The sequence below is a fragment of the Psammomys obesus genome, unplaced genomic scaffold (genome assembly GCF_907164565.1).
Source record: "Psammomys obesus unplaced genomic scaffold, mPsaObe1.curated_primary_1811, whole genome shotgun sequence".
Lineage (NCBI taxonomy): Eukaryota > Metazoa > Chordata > Mammalia > Rodentia > Muridae > Psammomys > Psammomys obesus.
The window spans coordinates 9,923,090-9,942,350 of NW_026585504.1; the positions used below are offsets into that span (position 1 = coordinate 9,923,090).

The 19,261-nt window shown below is 41.9% G+C and overlaps 1 protein-coding gene across 1 annotated transcript in view; it reads left to right on the top strand.

The window, feature by feature from the left end:
- Atp8b4 (ATPase phospholipid transporting 8B4 (putative)) overlaps positions 1-10,359 on the top strand; it is a 175,449-nt gene extending 165,090 nt beyond the window's left edge. Inside the window, exons 24-27 of the mRNA XM_055601660.1 lie at positions 49-294; positions 5,144-5,282; positions 8,154-8,284; positions 10,078-10,359. Of these exons, the coding sequence (XP_055457635.1) occupies positions 49-294; positions 5,144-5,282; positions 8,154-8,284; positions 10,078-10,359 (798 nt within the window). The remainder of the gene's footprint in view (positions 1-48; positions 295-5,143; positions 5,283-8,153; positions 8,285-10,077) is intronic.
- Positions 10,360-19,261: the final 8,902 nt, after the last annotated feature.

Consider the following 19,261-nt stretch of genomic DNA (forward strand, 5'->3'; position numbering starts at 1 on the left):
CTGACTTTTCCTCAGTGCTCCTTCCCTGAAATTATACTCTGTCTATAGGATGTGAGTGAGCAGAACAGCATGGACTGTCCTCAGCTCTACGAACCTGGACAACTGAATCTGCTTTTTAACAAGCGGAGATTTTTCATCTGTGCGGCACATGGAATCTACACCTCGATAGCCCTTTTCTTCATTCCGTTCGGGGCCTTTTACAACGTGGCTGGAGAAGATGGGCAGCACATTGCTGACTACCAGTCCTTTGCCGTGACCATGGCCACATCTTTGGTCATTGTGGTCAGTGTCCAGGTAACCCTTTTCCTTAAAGCACTTCTGCTTTGGATTGACATATGGTGAAGTTCACCTGAATCAGCCTAAGAGATCACAAGGGATCACTCTGTGTGTGTATGTGTATGTGGGTATGTGTGTGTGTTGGATATTGTGTATGAAGAGAAACGGTTAGGGACTGGAGGGGTGGCTCAATGGTAGAGTAATTGTCTTGTGTACTCAAGGCCCTGGGCTGAAGGCCCACTGCTGAAATAAAAATAGACTAACAGAGTGACACACACTGGTTATCCCAGCACTAAGGTGCTGTAGCAGGAGGATTGCTCAAGTCCGGGCTACCTCGTGAGACCCTGTCTCACACAGTGTATAAAAATAAAATAACGAAGACCATGCTGCTATTCCCTTCTTGTGTTTGGAGAAGAAGCATTTCCAGGGATAACAAAAGTTTCCTGTAATTTCAGACTTATTAAGTCCCAGGTTTTAAAGTGACAGCTAGAACTTATTTGGCAATACATTCTTTAAAGAGAAAAAAAATCATTCAAGAGGCTCAATGCTCCATTCAAATGGCAGATTCAGGAGACACTTCTTTTGAGGAGTCCTTGCTGTTCTGAGATGTGCCTTGGTTTGTTTTCTAGTGAAGTTGTGTTAGACGCTGGTGAGTTAGGGTCCACACAAACTGCTGGTCCATTAGTATCAGCAGCACTGGACTGGTGTGGCATTGAAAAGACCTCTGTGTTATTTTGTTGTTGAGCAAACTGTTGAGAATCAGACAGCCTCCTTGTCATAAGTTACTGCCACACATGTCATTTCTTGAGTATTGAATAAACAAGAGAGATGATAAAAGGGAATTTTCTCTCTACTGATCCTATCATAAAAAAGAATTTGTCAGGGTGTGTCCAACCATTAGAAAAGAATAGTTAAAACCGACTTGCTTTCCCAGATTATATCTACAGTCTTCAGACACATCCCTGGCTGGTTTTCAAACAGACAAGAAGCCGTTCCCTGTGCTGAGCCTAAGACAGCGACTGATCCAGCCATGGGCTGTGGTCTCTCATGAGGTTCAGAAGTCTTGAAAAGCAAGACCCTTCAGGGGAACTCCACACAGAAGTTAGGCCATAAGTGCACACATGGGCAATTTGGAAAGAGCAGAAAAGTATAGAGAAAAATTAAAATTCACCCACAGTCCCATACTGATGTTAACATGGCAAAAATAATAGAAATAAATTTTGTATAATTTTGTAATTTTGTTTCCCACTTAACTTTGTGTCATGGGTATGTATTTTGTTTTTGGATTATTCTGTGAAATGTCCCTTTTCATAGCTGTAATACTTCAGCATACAACATGACATCCTTTATCAAACCAGACACACTTATTTAGCTTCTGTTCTTTTCACTATGAGAAACAGCACTGCAAACTTTCATATTGTTAGTTCTTGATGCTTCTTCATTGCCTTAAAGTGTATTCTTTTTTTGGTGTTTTATTTGAGATGAGATCTCACTGTCTGGCCTGGAACTCACTTTATAGAACAGGCTGGCTCCCAACTCATAGAGATACACCTGCCTCTGACCCTTAAGTGCTGGAATTAAAGGTGTAGCTACCATGCCTGGCCTGGCTGTATTCTTAAAAGAGAGAATTCTGGGTCCAAAGATATATGGAACTTTGATGTTCCTTTAACAATGAGTTAAACATCTCCCCAAATATATTATTTTTGGCTGGCGAGTATAAAACACCCTTCTTAGCCCAGCCTCTTGGGTAACACAGATCATTGCTCTGAATTTAGTTCACAATAAATCCACGGCCTACAGCTGCCTGGGAAATAATTGATGTGCACTAAAACAGTCTACATTAAGTTAGCGTTTTAAACAGGAATATTTTTGAAAAATAATGTTTTCTTTAGAGATAATTGTAGATTTTCCAAGAGTTTACACTGAAGGAACAGTGCTGGTGTCTATTCAGCCCGACTTGTCAGGACCACACGCAACCGTGATGCACCTGCGACAGTTACAAGGAATTAGCACGGACACACAATTGTCACCTATGCCGCAGCAGCTTGCATTGTCTGGCCGTGCCTTGGGGGGAGATAGGCTGCGGACTTACTGGGAGAACCAGAGCGAGGTATTCTGTTCCTCTTAGAGCACAGTCACTCCTGTACCTGTGCCTATGAATCACATCCTCGTCGTCTGTCCCTCAGGTGATGGACATCTAGGCTGGCTCTGTTTTCAGGCTGGCAGGCTGCACTGTAGCACTCGGGGTCCAAGCACTGGGCAAGACCATCTCCTCGCTCAGCAGCCTACGTGGTGCTGCTGTGGAAGCTGGCCAGCGGGGGGGGGGGGGAGAGTTCCCCAGTCAGCTAGAAATTGCAAAGTGTGTAGTGTTTTCAACCATTTAGGGATGTTGGGCAACAAGAGTAACGGAATAGTGATAGTCTGTGTTGTTTTGGGGGTCTCTGAGGACGCCTTAGCTAACACCTCCTAGGGGGTGTTGCGTGTATGACACTGTTTAATAATTCATGTCCATCTATACGGGGTTCCTCCATCCAAACTTCTTTCTACTTTAAGCTGTCCTCCCCCTCTGCTTTCACAGCACACGTGTCCCCTACCCTCTGGCACGAAAAATTTCTGCCTTTTTCATGTCTATTGATACCCTAAATAAAGCATGCAAATCTTTAAAATGCAAAGCTAGGATTCACGTATGAAAGAACAGGCAGTGTTCAACAGGCCTGGATTCTCACCTAGTATAATATTTTCCACTTAATGTCCATTTTCCCACATTTTTTTTTAAATTTCATTTTTTTTGTTTACAACTGAATTAAATTCGTGTGTGTATGTACTCTGTTTTCATTACCCGTCCGTCAGTTGATGGGTGTCTAGGCTGTTTCCGTGTTCTGTTTTCGTGACTGGGGCAGCAGTGCTCATGGGCATACAGGTATCCAGTAGACCTTTGGCTGTACGCCCAGGAGTAGTACGCTGGGTCAGATAGCTTTGTGTTTAGTTTTCTCGTATAACCACCACACTCATTTCCATAGTTTACACCTCTAACTAACACTAAATACGGGTTCCCTCCTCCCCAGAACCCCACTAACGTTTGTAGACATCTGCTTTCTTAATCTTGGCCATTCTAAATGGGGTGAGGTGGAATCTCTAAGTAGTTTTAATTATCACCAACCATTTTACAATCTTGTTCTAGTTCTTTCTTCATCCACCTCTAATGAAACAAGTTTGGGACTGTTTTATTTTTTATTTTTTCAGCTTTTAAACTTTTTTTTTTCCTTGAGCTAGAGCTCCCCATCCCTTGTCAACCTCATTACTTCATTTCTCTATCCCAGCTTCACTGTGATAGATTGATGCCTGTTGATTCCTTTTCCATTCAGATGACACTTTTTGGTCTAAAAATTTGTGTTCTTTATTTGATTTCACTAACGCCATCAGGCCATCAGAATGTGATTTCTTTCTTTTCTTTTTTTTTTTTTCCCGCTAATTTGCCTCGGATTTGAGCAGTCCTCTCAGTCTGAAAATCTAGGCTACTCCTGGCTGGGGGCACTTTTCTTCTACCGGATCTTTGACTGGCACTTTTTTTTATTTATTTGTTTATTTTGTTCAAAGATCCTGTTAAATTGTGCATTGGGTGCACGAATCTGACACCTACAGATTCACAAATGGTTTCCATTTCTTAGTTTGTGTTCCCTGTTGTTTGCACTTGTTTATCCCAGGATATGCATTCAGCTCTTGACAGCGCTTATTCTTTGTTGTTGTTGTTGTTCAAGTTTTAAGATCAGCAGTGGAGTTCTTGCCTATGGTTTGTTTTGTGTTCTCTTAAGGGGTCTCATGATGCCTAGCTGTTGCCATGCCACTGCTCTGTCACATTCATTAGTTCTGTCTCAGTGCGAGGCAACTGCTTGTTTTAGCAGGGTCTTTTTACACGGAGCATGATTTCTTCTCCTATGACATAGACCAGGCTGTTTTCTTTTGCTGGAGATGAATTTACATGTAGTGGAGGAAAGAACTGGAGGTTTTGGTTGAGTGTCCTGGTAGCAGGCACACTGGATAATTAGCAGGTCTTGACCAGGATGGACAGCAGGGCTGTCTACAGGTAGAATGAGCCTGTAATTCGTGTCTTCTGCTTCCATTGTCACTAAATGCTGCAACACTTCAGAGGGCGACAAACTGTAGTGGGAGGGGAGCGGTGTTTCCATGTCTAGAGAGTGATGAATGTATGCCACAGTTCAGGTCTCTTTAGGCAAGAAGGAGTCTACGGTCCTTTACCTTCTCTTCTCCGGAGGCCTCTGCAATTCAGATAACATTGTTGCTGCCATGCAAGATCCTGGAAGGGAATAAGAGATGGGGAAACACATTTCCAGACCACCATGAATTTATGACAAAAAAAAAAAAAAATCAAAGATTTTTCTTTGCTGTTATGTGAGTAATTTAAGAAAGGGGTCGTTGGAGTGAGTTGTAACATTCATATAAAAATATCACACATGTAAAACAAATCTTACAAAATTTTACACAGAACTCACAAAATGCTGCACCAGCCCACTGCATGATTTTTTTCTCAATAGAAACATTTTGATAGCAATTTAGTAATTGACTTTAGAAAACATCCCATTGTCTATTTCTCATTAAAAATAAAACCCTTAACATTTTGCTTCTTGAGGCTGTTTTGACCCCGGCAGATACAGTTGCCCATACAACTAAGCTCTAGCCCCGTGTCTAACACTTGTCACTCCCCCCTGTGCTTGCAGAAGTGGTGGTCGTGCGTGATGGGTCCACTCGTCCTCCTCCAGGGAAGTCCTGGAGGCAAGCGTCTGTGGGCAGTGATTCTTTTAAAAACTGTTTAAAAAGCTCCTCTTTTTGACTTTGACTTTATTTGCAGATAGCTTTGGACACAAGTTACTGGACTGTGGTTAATCACGTCTTCATCTGGGGCAGTATCGCCACCTACTTCTCCATTTTGCTGGCCATGCACAGCAATGGCATCTTTGGGATCTTCCCACACCAGTTCCCCTTTGTGGGTAAGTGGTTCTACCAGGAGTGAGGCCTTGTGTCATACTGAAAGTTCTTTGTCCTTGGAACCTATTTTTTTATGGTGTGTGGGGATAGAAATGGCCAACAATTTTTTTTTTTTCTAAAAAGTGATTGATGTATCTGCAGCCTTCCTGACTTGAAAGGGGTTCCAAGAGACTGTATTTTTCATTGCCAGATATAACTTATAGGCTCCAACACCCCAGATTCAGTAGACTGCGCCCTAGAAAACAAGAGGCATAACATGAATATTGGGACAAGTGTACAGCCTGTGAAAAGTTTATTTATTATACATAGAAAAGAGGAAGAAATACCCAATTCTCCTTATACTTGATCACAGCCATTTGTCAAAGTTTTCCCATAGACATTATCTGCATTTAGATAAAAGAGAAATGATGCATAAATTAGAGCCCTCTACAGATTTCCAAACATCCTTCCAGAAGTGGTCAGGGTTCAAATATCAGCTCCACAAACTTAAGAAATTGTGTGATGTTGAACAAATTTTCTTTCCTCTCTATGATTTAATATTTATTTGTGAACTGGGTTATTAATTGTTTCATTTTTCACCAGAAAGCCTGAAGATCAAATGAGTTTCTATATACAAAGTATTAGGGTGGACCCTGGTTAAATAAATATTGACCCTGATACTAGTACATGTTAGTGAGTGTTTGTATTGCTGTCATAAAACAGCTTGGGGAGGAGAGGGCTTATTTCATCTTCCATGTCTGATCACTGTCTATCATGAAGGGAGTTCAGGACAGGAGCTCAAGGGAGGAACCTAGAGGCAGGAACTGATGCAGAGGCCATGAAGAAACAGTTTATTGGCTTGCTCAGTCTGTTTTTTTTTTTTTTTTTTTTTTTTTTTAAGACCCAGGATGACTAGCCCAGGGGTGGACCCACCCACAGTGCGCTGGGTCCTCCCATATCAATCATTAATTAAGAAAATGCACTCCAGACTTGTCTACAGGCCGAACTGACGGAGGCATTTTCTCAACTGAGAGTCCCTTTCCCCTTGTGTCAAGCTGACATAAAACTAGCCACCACAATATTACCATTCAAGAAATTGTGACTTGATGGTTATGTTTGAGGGCATCATGGGAGAATTTGGAACCCCTAAAATCCCTCAAAGCCTTGAGGTTGTATTATTTAACAAAGAGAACTCAGCCAGTGTTCCTGTGTTAAGGTTCACACCTCAAAACGGTTCTAGCATGATCTTTTACACTTTTACACAAGAAGTGCTGATCTACTTTCCACGAAGTTTGGAATTCTCCAGCGCAGGTGAGTAAGTAAGAACAGAGATTTTCTGAGCTCACCTCAACAAACTAGGCATGACACACAGAACGACAGCCCTTCAGAGCTCAAGCAGGTGGCACAGCACCTTGCATCTGTTCTCTGATTACCTCAGCCCAGAAAACCATTCTCATTCGACCAATCCATGTGGGCTGTGTCACAGGATTGGTTCCGAAGCGGTCACCTTCATTGATGCCAGGGTTCTATTTCCATTCAGCCGTGAGCACACACTGGTTGACTTTGTCCCTTCTTAACCCGTACAGTAACCTCTTCAAATCCTAACAGTCTTGCTCAGCACACCACACTCATACTTTGTTTACCAAAAGATTCCAACCACGTAGAGACATGTCAGTTAGTCATCAGAACAAGCCAGTTAGGAAAGGAAGGCTCAAGAGCTGTTTTCGAGTTTCACTTCGTTTATTTACTCTTGTAACGTGGTGCATTTCTAAGCCTAGAGACCACTCTAACGTGCGGAATAAGAGAATGCAGGTTGTGTGTGGAGTAATCCTTTTCGGTTAAGCACATGGCATTCCATGGATTGATTACTGAGATCCAATGAAAGTTTATAAAAGTTAGATCAACATTGGGGTTTTCTTAAAAAAATTTTTTTTTTCCTTAGTGAACCAGCAGCAGGGAGGGGCGTGGCTTCAAAACAAAGCTTGTTTTTCTCAGCACTATCTGTAGCTAATAAGCTTCAAGGAGCTCAGAAGGATGTTTAATTGTTTGTTTCTGCCCTTGGCTTACAGCATCTGGAGTTGGCCGCTCTTTGGTAGACAGATTTACTCTCCAAAGCCAGAAAAAGCAGACAGACATACCTGTCAGTAGCCAAGCTCTCATACCCAAAGCCCATTCAAATGGTATTAACCCGGGCATTCTGGGGTGAAGAGCTGGTGGACTGAAGGTATGCTGATAAATCCCTAGAAAGTGAGCAGGGACAGGGATGGTGTCCCACGAAACCTGCCTGTCTACCCTTTGCTGCCTTGGTTAGACAAACAATATGTGGGGGAATGAGTATAAAGTCTGGGAGCTGCCTTCAGGCTTGGCCACGAGTTTCTCTGCCCTGACATCTCTCATGTCGGTAGCAGCCATATCAGTGGTCATGGGGAACCCTTTATCAGCCCAGGAGCTTCCAGAATCTCCTCAGATCTTTAGCTCGGGAGGAAGGGAACATCAAAGAAATGGCAGCTTTTCCGGTTGTTGCTGGAATTTCAAAGGTTACCCTTCTGCGAGATACGGTGTATCCCTACCACACAGACAGTCAGCCAGGCCATCATTTGAGAAGAGGCCTGCATTCAAATCATTAACCAGAAATTCTAATCTGATCGCGGATCATGAGGTTGAAAGAAGGAACTGAGCATAGCTGGAAGGAGCCTGGATGAGAGAACGCTTCATCGGGGAACCCAGTTCCCCAGGGTTTTATAATAGTTTCAAAGATTTTTCTTTAAATCTGTAAAGCTATCTATTTAATTTATAATCACGAACTATCATTGTACATTGATTTGTGCAATTATAAAGATCTTACAGCAATTCAGTGTTTCACAGCCAGGGTGTCTATGTCTCTCTAACGGTAGGAAATGCATGGCACTCCCTGAGCCAGAAGTTCGTCTGGCTTGTTGTTCTCCTGATAGTGGTGGTGACGATCATGCCGGTGGTGGCCTTCAGGTTTCTGAGGATGTGTTTACATCCAACCCTGAGTGACCAGGTATGTTCAAGATACCGTGAGGAACCGAAGGCTGGTTAGTGGCTCTCGTGAATGATGTCCTTCTCTGTCTCAACAGATACACAGGGAATGACTCAGGAACTTCCCATAGGCCCGTGGCATATGACAGAGTAGACGGTACCCCCACTTCCACACACAGATTCTGAACGTCAGTGAGGAGAGGGGTATTAGGTTAAATGCAATGCGGGTATGGAGTGATGAATTATAAGTATTTTTTACCCCTAACTCACTGGACTCATGCTGTAGTATTGCATTAAGAAGAGAAGCCTACAGGGAAAGCGAAGAGCATCATACAAGGAATGGAACAAGTCATGTGAAGGGGGGTTTCATCATTTGGGTAGAGATAGAGTATCAGCTTGGGAAATAAGTGAGACGTGTAACTGTCAAGCAGAGATTAAAAGGGAATAACATCGTTCTGAGTGGCCTGGGAATACAAGGGTAGAAGAAAACAAGGAAGAACATGGTGTAGACAGTAGCCTAGGCCAGAGACTGGAGTAGATCTCAATGGCACATGGGAAGAACAAACAAAGCAGTGCTGGGCCAGGCTGAGGCTCAGGGCAGAGAGCAGAGGAGGGGTCGACATCTATATCGTCCCACAAAGCGAGAGAGCTTTCTGGAGGGAGCAGGGATGGCAAGGGCTCTGAGGTGGGGCTCTTCTTACTCTGATTATGAGCTGAACCTAGTCCCTAAAATGACGGACGATCTGAAGACGCCCACTCTCCTTGTGTTAAGGATGACTGTCACGTTTTGCTTAATGAGTATCTTCAGACCTGAGAGTTAGAACTTATGCAAACCTCTGGTCATTTTCTCCACTCATGTTCACAGGGAAATGGAAGGTATGTTGGAAACCCACCCAAATGATGTTTAGGTCTTAGTTTTTGTTTTTTTTTTTTATTTTTGAGAACTATTGTTGAGAGTTTATGAGTGCACTTTCCCTGTCGGGTCTCAGGAACACTGTCTAGCAGGAGGAATCTGTTCCTTTCTGCCCCCTTTTCAGCAACGTTTCCTGACCCTCGGGTGTATGGGCTGTGTTACAGATGGTCTTTAAAAGGCTACAGAGAAAATACAAGAGGGGTGTAGAGTACCCTGTACTGCTGGAAAGAAAGATCTAACACACACACACACACACACACACACACACACACACACACACACACCAAACCAGAATAAATGAAACCCCTGAAAGTCTCATGATAAGTTGACTTTGTATAAGAGGGAGAAAATTCTGACTCAAATTTCCAGATATTTCTCCTAATACAATTATTAGTGACCTCAGGACCCAGACAGCCTCTACAAGGGAGAGAGGGGGAAAACGGTGGGTATTGGGACTGTAGACAGAATGCTTCTATAGAGAAGTGTGCTCAAGACCCTGCTCGCCGCTCCCAGCATGGTTACGAAAACGAGCAAAAACTCCTGCCCCTGACTCACCATACGTCCGATAAAACGGAGACAGTAATAAAATTTATCAGAATATTTCTTGTTTATATGAGAATTCCTTGATAGGAATGAAAAAAAAAAGTGATTGGTGCCCAGTGTGGTCTTTGGGGTGGAGAATGTCATGGTTTTTAAGCTTAATGCTTCCTTTTGGTCTTTGGGGTGGAGAATGTCATGGTTTTTAGGCTTAATGCTTCCTTTTGGAGTGAAAGGTGAATATTTTCTCGTGGCAGATGTTCAGTCAAGTATTAAAAACGGCTTTCGTTTTGCTCAGTGGCTGAGCATCTGGAGCCTAATGTTTGGGAGCCTAATGATTGCACCGTGGCTCTCTTCCTCCTCAGATCCGCTGGTGGCAGAAGGCTCAGAGAAAGGAAAGGTCCCTACGAAGCAGAAGGCCTCAGAACCGCAAGTTAAGCACCAGAAGATCTGGATATGCGTTTGCTCACCAAGAGGGCTACGGAGAGCTCATCACATCTGGAAAAAATATGCGAGCTAAAGGGCCAGCCACAACATCAGGGCTGGAAAAGATCCTTTATAATAACCCGAGCTGGATTGAAAATTTATGTAAGAAAACCACAGACACGGTTGGCAGCCTTAGTCACGATAAGACGGTGAAACTGTGAGTCAAGATGGACTTGAACCACAAAGCTGCCTTTTCGCCTCATCTGGGGCTGAGCTTTGGCTGCGCAGGGGCCAAAAGCAGCACAGGTTGTTAGCTCGCTTAACTTAAATCCGTGGCCTCCAGCTGCCAACCCTGTCAGATATTGGTGTGTGCTGTAGGAAACCTGGCCAGATGGGCACTATCCAATCTGTGATTCCATGGACCCGTGCCTCGTGGGACAAGTACAGATTTTTATTAACTTAAACACCAGTCAATCTGAACTTTGAATGTTCTTTATGGAAAACAAAAGCTTGTAAATTAGCATCTACATTGGATGGCTCCTGGGTATGTAAAAGGGGACACTCCAACGGTGTGTCTGAACCAGCAAACGCACGTCAACAGAAACTCCATGTCTGTGAAGAGCTGCCTTTCCCGGATGGCAGTTGCAGAATTTAAAGTATGCACTATGGTGCTGTAGGATTGAGAGTCAGTCTCTCTCTAGTCATGACATCCACTCGCCGGGACAACAAACCCTTACATGCCTGATGAATGCACAAAAAAGCCAGTGGGGTTCCCTGTTTTGCAAACAAGGACAAACCAGACTGCGGAGGGACTGCTGCTGTGCTCTGGTTTCTTCGGAAGGTGTTCCGACTGTTCTGTGTAGGGACAAAATACACGAGTGGCTCCCCAGACGTGGCATACAGTTCCAGTGACTCTGGGGACGGTGCCAGCAGCAAACTGGCTCATGTTGTACAGACTGCAGGTGGAACCACCAGGGTGGCAGAGCGCCACCCTTCATCAAGAGTGTCCCAGACAGCCCGTGGGCAAATGCTGCTGACAGATGCCACTTCCAAAGTTGGAGACGAGAAAGGAGGTGTGTCAATAGGCTATCTCTTCCGTTATTATCCACTCAGGTGTAGGCCACTGAGACTCAGTTCCTGTCAGTGTCCAGCTGTCATGTGTGTAACTCAAACATCGAAACTCACAGATAAGGCTGATTTTTAAAATAGACATGACAGCCCAATTTTGGGATCTATAGGTGAGGTTTATTTCCTTTATAAGGCTCTGTGTTCAAATTGCTGCCGACACCCACTTACCTCTGTGATGGGAAGGTGATGCGCCTTTCCCGAGACTGGGTTTCCTCCTCTACAAAACGAGGATGTACTACCTACCTCATGTGGTTGATGACCATCAAGCACAAATTCTCAAACCATTAGAAACACAATTCTCGTATGAATGCATGAGTTAAGGCTTTAGCTAGCTCATCACTAGAACAGCGAGCAATGGGAAGAGACCTCAGGACCTGTGACGTCAGTAAGGAGTGGGGATGTCTTCAAGGAAATGAGTATGAGAAAAAGCAAATATAACCATAGCCCAGGGAGTAGATTAATATGACAGGAAGTAAAATAAAGTTCTTAGTTTTCGAAAAACAGCCTTTGGCTCTCTAGGCTCCTTTTTCTGGTTCCCAGTCAGTTGATGATAACAAAACTCTTTCACAAAGAGCTTGTAATCCTTGTGTGGCTTTGATAGTTTATGGGCTGGGATGATGTTAATAAGTCAGTGTCCCTGATCAATTGGTCTTCATTTCTAAGCCTTCTTTAATTTTTCTAAATGGTACTCAATGAGATAATATGTATACAGGAGCCTAATACCTGGAGCCTTTACCCATAACAAATACTTGTAGCTCTTCCCTTTTTCTATACATATCTACCTAGAAAGAAGGCATGGTTCTCATGTGTAATGATCAGCTTCAGTGTGCTTGCTTCTGTTTCATAACAATTTTGAAAACTGTGGAAACTTCAGTAAATGTTTTGCCACTGTTGGTGTTTGATGTTTTTTTTCTTATTTATTGGGAAAACAACTGGGGAATTTTTTTTTTTATTGTTACATTGTGCTACCTCTCTCCCTTTGGTTCAGTTCCCCCCCCCTCCCTTCACCTTCCCTCTTCTCAGCCCCTCAGCCTCTGTCCTTTCTTTATATGCCTGGGCAAAGCATACATCCTTTCTAGCAATGGAGTCAAGAATTAGATGAGCCAGTTAGGTTCATGTGTAATCCTAGAAACGGTCAATTTTGGCAAGTTCAGCTCAGACTTTAAAGTTTATATTTAAACAGATAGTGCAAGATAATTGTGGGAGAAACATTTTATTTGTTTTATTTTGGTCTTATGAAAACCAAATAAACATAGCCTACCATAAGATATTGAGCCATGGGGGATAATTTTAAACCTGAAAATGTAAGTTAGTGGGATTGGTGGTGATATAAATAAGATAAATACAACTTTAATTTTTACATAAATGTATCGGATTACTTGAGGAGTCTCCCTTTAAAAAATATATTTAGAACTTAGGTTAGCAACCTTGACTTTGAAAACCTCAGGCCAAGTTTGAACTATTACAGGCAAGAGCAAAATTTTTTTTCCCTGGGGTAGGTGTGAGGTCTTTGCTGCTCTCAGGGATTTACACCGAGAAAAGAAAAGGAGAAAGAGAGAGAAGGGGAATAATGTGAGAGGGAGGGAAGACAAAGAAAAAGTGGGAAGGTGGAGGAGGGCTAAGTATCTATGTCTCTTGAGAGGACATGATTCTGAGAAGCAAATATGATTGATCTCTTGAAGGAGAAGAAGCTATGGAGTTAGAGATTTGAATAGCAAAACTTCTTTACATCCTACATGTGCTCAAGAAAAAAAAAAATCTTCTGGCCCAGAGCCAGGAAAGCTGGCTTCTCACATCAGGGGTGCCTTGATTTGTGTGGCCAGGGCTTGCTGCTGACTCCTGGCAGGGCTTGTAGCCTCACCCATCATCTGGGAAGTTGGCAGGTTGGTCTCTAAGGTCCTTCCTCATTTGCCCATTCAGTGACCTGTCCTGGTCTCTGCACTGCTTTGTGCCGTTGGCTTTGATGGTTGGGGGTGTGGGGACGGGAGGGGAGAGGGGGCAGGCAAGCAGTGTGGAGCTGGAAGCGCTGTTGAGATGGGGGGGCCTGTCTCTTGTACTGTTCGTGTTCAACCAGAACAGTCTTGTTTTTGGCTCCTGACAGAGGTACTGGTTCTGTGGTGATGCTTCTCCCAGGTTTTGCTGGATACCAACCTCTCTCACCTTCCTCTCTTTGCTATCAAACAGGCAGACAGGAAGGTCAGATCCTCCCACTGAGTGGGAGGAAGGTCATTTCAGTGGATCTCTGCCTTGTCTGGAGTGCGGTTTAAAAACAGTGCCCTAGCGACCTTCTTCGTGGTCACAGAGCAGCGGGCAGGGTGAGTGTGACTGCAGACTGTGTTTTCTGGGCCTTACACCCTGTAGGGTTGGGCACAGCCATGTTCAGCGCGTTTTCAGCACACTGAGGCACTGTGAGATGAAGTGATATGTCACAGAAAGACCAGCTCCCCAGTCAGACACAAGATCATACACACAAGAGAAACAAACCAACATGTCTCAAATAAAAATGTTTAGTCTTTAGAAAAGAGAAATCAGAAAGCCTTGCTTATTATTTTAGCACAGTAAATTGCTTCATTTTGTATGTATCTAACCAAAATCCCTAAGATTGGTTAAATTGGTAATAACTGCTGATTATGTCTTGAAATGATTTTGTCCCCATGGATAGAGGATTAGGGGAGAATCCAGAAGCGATGACTTGCTGACTTTGGTGGGTTTTGCAGGTTGTGGGTTAGATAACCATGAGGCGCTGTGATTTCCAGTGTTGTCCTAACATGTGGTGTTAAAGGTCTGTAGTTCAATCTGTTGCATCACATATGATTCCTCACTAGGAAATCACAGACTTTTGCAATTCTCTAAGACAAGCCTTCTGCAGAACTGTCTGGAAGCCAGAGGTACATGGCCTTTGTATTACAGAGTGCTCGTTGCGACAGACTTGGAGGCTTACTGGGTAAATCTCTAGGTTTACAGTTAAGACTTAACCAAGAATGGGACCCATCTGCCCTGAAGTTTCAAAACTCCCTGGGGGAATCTATCCTGAAATTGACGCATAATGTAAAGCAGCCATGAGCTGCATGCGTAGATGCCTAGATTTCGAAAACTGAAGTCAATGCATGTCTCAAGTTGGTCTTCACAAAGCTTTAAGACAAGTTTAAAGTTTCAATGAATTACATCCCCGGAAATATACATTAAAAATCTGCATACAGGTGGTTAGCTTAATTTGGAAGTGAAATAATGATTAACCTGGTTGCACCCACCTTGCCACGTGTATTTCCATATTCCCAGTGTTCTAGGCAAGCACCAATGGTGACTCTTTCATGACTGGTGGTTTCATTCTGGCTCCTGTTCTGGTCATCTCTGTGCAGTAGGCAGCATTGTGTAGATATATAAACAGAGCACAGAACGCAAAACATAGCCAGAAATTAAACTGATTAAGAACAATCCAGGAAAGAATTGTTTTTAATCAAGTTTTTCATAGGAGATTGAAATTTACATGATGCGAACAGATGAAAGGCATCAAGATCAAAATGAAAGTTCTAACTCAATTGGAATAGTTAAATGTACAGAAATATGCAAAACACATAATTCCACAACGTGTTCGTTCATGAGTATTATTGATTAGAAAGGGAATGTCTATAGGCCACCAGAAGTGGCCACTCAGGCTCTTTAGAGCCAGTTGAACATCTTTATTCCAGCCAGCTGGGACTACACTCAGGTTTTTGGGTCCTAAGGGTAGCCCCGAGTGTCTAGAGCGTGGGGTTTTTGAAGGCAAAACCCATGTCCTGGCATCTTGCTTGGCAGCTTCAGGGAGCTTCAAGAGAAGCAAGCGTCTAACAGAAACTAAGATAAACAGTTAGCTGGAGGGCTTTCCGCACAAACAGGCGTTTTAACAAAAGCTAAAATAAGCTATTGCTTGGAGAGGGTTCCACGATAGCAGGCAGTTTAACAGAAGCTAAGACAATTTAGCTAGGGCATCTTGACCTAGAATAAAGTTTGGTAATTTTCCATAGGACTCTCCATCAAGGAGATCAGATTCTAGTTAACCCTGAAATGGCCTCATCACAAATACAAGATGGAGGAAGCTCTGTGCTGTCACAGTACAACTGGAAGTAAATTTGCACAGCAATTCTTTATAGAGCACAATTGGGAATTTAAAATAGCTCATATAGTCAGATGCTAATCTCATCAAGCACAGCCTTTTAAGGTTATAAATACCCTATAGAAAACATCAAACGAGACTTAATTACAGAATAATTCTCTGTTGAAAGTAATCTTTTCTGTCATATAGGTCCCTGCCTGATTTCCTGAAGTGTACCTCTCCTCTCTCTCCCTCCTTCCCTCCCACATAAATACATACATAAAAGATTAGAAGCTCACAGCCCCATGTGAGAGAGAACATGTGTTCAGTTTGTCTTTCTGAGCCTGGGTTACGTGACTTAATACAATATTTCTCAACACCATTCATTTTCCTGAAAAGTATGTAATTTTATGTTTCTTTATGGCAGAATAAAATTCCACTGTATGTATGTACCACATTTTCATTATCCACTAATCTGTAGATGGACATCTTGGATGATTCCATTTCCTTGCTGTTGTAGACAGAGCAGCAATAGACATGGATGAGCAAGTACCCCCCTCTTCTTTTGCTTTGATGAACTGAGGTCTTTTGTACTCTCAAATAAAATTTAAAATCATTTACTCGGTGCCCATCAAGATAAAGTGTGTATTAGTGTATATTAGACTGCTTTCAATCTGTAGGTTGTTTTTGGTAAGATGGCCATTTCCACACTATTGATTCTTTCAGTGCAAGGGGGTAGGAGCTCTTTCCAGCTTCTAGTGAATTATTTAATTTCTTCAGTGTCTTAAAGATTTCTTTGTAGAAGTTATTCACTTTCTTGGTTAGATGTATTCCAAATAATTTTTCTGAAGAAGTTTTGATTGAGATAATTTCTCTGATTTCTTTCTCAGTGTGTTTTTCATTCATATATAGGAAGGCTATTGTTTTATTTTTATACATTAGTATTATATGCTTCCATTTTACTGGAAGTGTTTATCAGTTCTACATTTTTTTTATGGTGGAGTCTTTGAATCTCATGAATGAAATGATATCATCTGCAAATAATCTCTGGCTTCTTTTTCTATTTGCATTACTTTTGTTTCTTTTTTTTTTTTTATTGCTCTAGCTACGACTTCCAGTGCTATATTCAATAAGAGTAGAGAAAGAAGATATTTTTGTCTTGTTCCTGACTTTAGTGGCAATGCTTTTAGTTTTCTTCCATTTAATATAAGTATTGGTCCGGTGTAAAGTGACATTAAATAGTAAATGCAGGTAATACAATGGTATGATCTAAGAGGGACATTGATAAAGAACAAGGATGTTTACAAGGAGGTAAAACAACAGGATGATCTAAGGGAGGTGAAACATTCCACCCTGCAAAGAAGCTCCTTAAGCTCAGGAAATAAAACAACTAAATAGCTCCAGGAAGTCCCTGAAACTAACCAGATTTACAAGGCTCTTCCCTCCCAGACACTGTTGGGCCTGTTGGGAGACACTCATGAGAAGAGTGGCCGATCAATCAAGCTGCTCATATCAGGCAAACTGCCTAAAAGAAGCAGAAAGGGCTGAGATGCTTGGACAGGACACTCTTCAAGTGTATTGAGTGTATTCAAGTGTATTGAGCTGCCTCTAGAGTCTGTGTAGTAGTGCTCCAGATTTCTAGCTTTTGGGAGACAACCACGTACGGATACTGTGGTGGACTTTGATACTGTACCTGTATTTAGTCATTTCGGTTCCTGTAAGTAACCCTCACCCATATTCCTGTAAGTTACTCCAATAAAATTCATTGGTTTACCAAGTTGGACTTTGGTTTGTCATCAGGTCTGTATCTGGGGGCGAATATATGTTTTTTCCAAGTTTCCCCAGTAATAGTGTCACCCAATAGGAGGTCAGAGCACAGCTTTTGAGACCCAGTTTTTTCCTTCCTCTGCAGGTTCCTGGAATAGAAGTCAAGCTGTCAAACCTGCATGGCAAGAGCTTTTACTCACTGAGCTTTCTCACTGGCCCATCCAGTGTGTGTTTTTTATACTGTTGCCAAGTCAGGTTATAGTTGTGTGGACTTGTATCTGCATCATGTATTTTATTTAATCAGGATAAATGTCTATTTTTTGTGCTAGTACCATACTGTTTTTATTACAATGGCTTTGTAGTATAACTTAAAATCAGTTGTGATGCTTTCAGCAGTGTTCTTTTTGCCCAGGTTTGCTTTGGCAATCTAGGGTCTTAAGTGCTTCCATATGAATTTTATGGTTTTTAAAAATGCCTGTGAAAAATGGAATTAGAATTTGTATTACATTAATCTGTAAACTGCTTTTGGTGAGTTGGACAATTTCGAAATATTAATTCTAACAATATTATGGGATATCTTCCCATCTTTTTATGTCATCTTTAATTTTGTTTTCTTCAGTGTTTTAACAATTTCATTGTAGAAATCTTTCAGTTTGTGGGGTGAGTTTTTTCTAGGGTGAATTTCTTTAAGGCTATTGTGAATGGGGTTGTGCCTCTGATTTCTTTTCTGGTGTATTTTGTGTGTTGACTTTGTGTTCTACCCCTTTGTGAAAAGCATTTATCAATTCTAGATTTTTAGTGGATTCTTTAGGATTTTTTCTTATGCAAAGACTCATATTGTTTGAAGATAAGGGCATTTTGACTTCTTCCTTTCCTATTTGCATAGCTTTTATTTCCTTCCCCTGTTTTGTTGCTCTTACTATGAACCCAAGTGCTATATTGAATAGGAGTGGTGGAGAAAGCACTTTTGTTTTGTTCCAGATGTTAGTGAAAATGCTTCAAGGTTCTTTCCATTTAGTATGTTGTTGGCCATAGGTTTGTCTTACATAGCTTTTATTATATTAATACATGTTCCCTATTTCCCTGTCTTCTCCATGAAAAGAGGTTTTCTATTGTCTATGCTTTCTATTGCTGTGATGAAACACTGACCAAGAGAACTCGTGGAAGAAGGGGTTTATTCAGCTTGCAACTCTTCAGTCACACTCCATCACTCAGGGAAGGCAGGGCAGGAACTCAAGGCAGGAACCTGGAGGCAGGAACTAACACAGAGGCTAAGAAGGAGCATTGCTTACTGCCTGGCTCATAACCAATCTGGTTGGGTATTTTCTTAATGGAGGTTTCCTCTTCCAAATGACTACCCAGTGTCATATTGATGTACAAACTTGTCAATACACTTTTTCAGTGTCTTAGGGTATATAATTTAGCCATTAATTTGAGATCTCTCTCATTTTTAAATGTTTCTACTCAGAGCTATAACCTCTACCTTAGGACTGTCTTCATTTTATTCCATTGGTTTTGGCATGTTGTGAATTCATTTTGTTTGATCTTAAGACATTTTTTTGTTTTTCTCCTTGACTTCTTCAGTGACCCATTAGTCATTCAATAGTGTGTTGTTTAATCTCTATGACTTTGCATATTTCCCTGGACTCTGTATTTCTCTATGCCTTTGCATATTTCAATTGCACTGATTTCTAGATTTATCCCATTATAGTCAGGTAAAATACAAGAAGTTATTTAAATTTTTCTGTATTTATTGAGACATGTGCTTTGCATTGCAATATGTGATCTGTCTTAGAGAAAGTTCCACCAGCTCCCGAGAGATATATGTATTTTGTAGTGTGTGGGTGGAGTGTTCTGTCAATATCTGTTATGTCTGTTTGATATATGATGTTATATATTTCAGTGTCTCTCCACTGATTTTTCTGTCTGGATGGTAAGAGTAGGATATTGAAGTCACCCACCAGCACTGCGTTGACGTTAATCTGTGTCTTTTATATTTACTAATATTTTAATTGTGTGTGTGGGTCCACATTTATGCCTGAATGCATGTATGTACACCACATGGTGTTCAGGAACCCATTGGATCTCTTGGAACTAGAGGTAAAGGCGGTAGTGATCTGCCATGTGGGCTCTGATAACCAAAGCTGGGTCTTCAG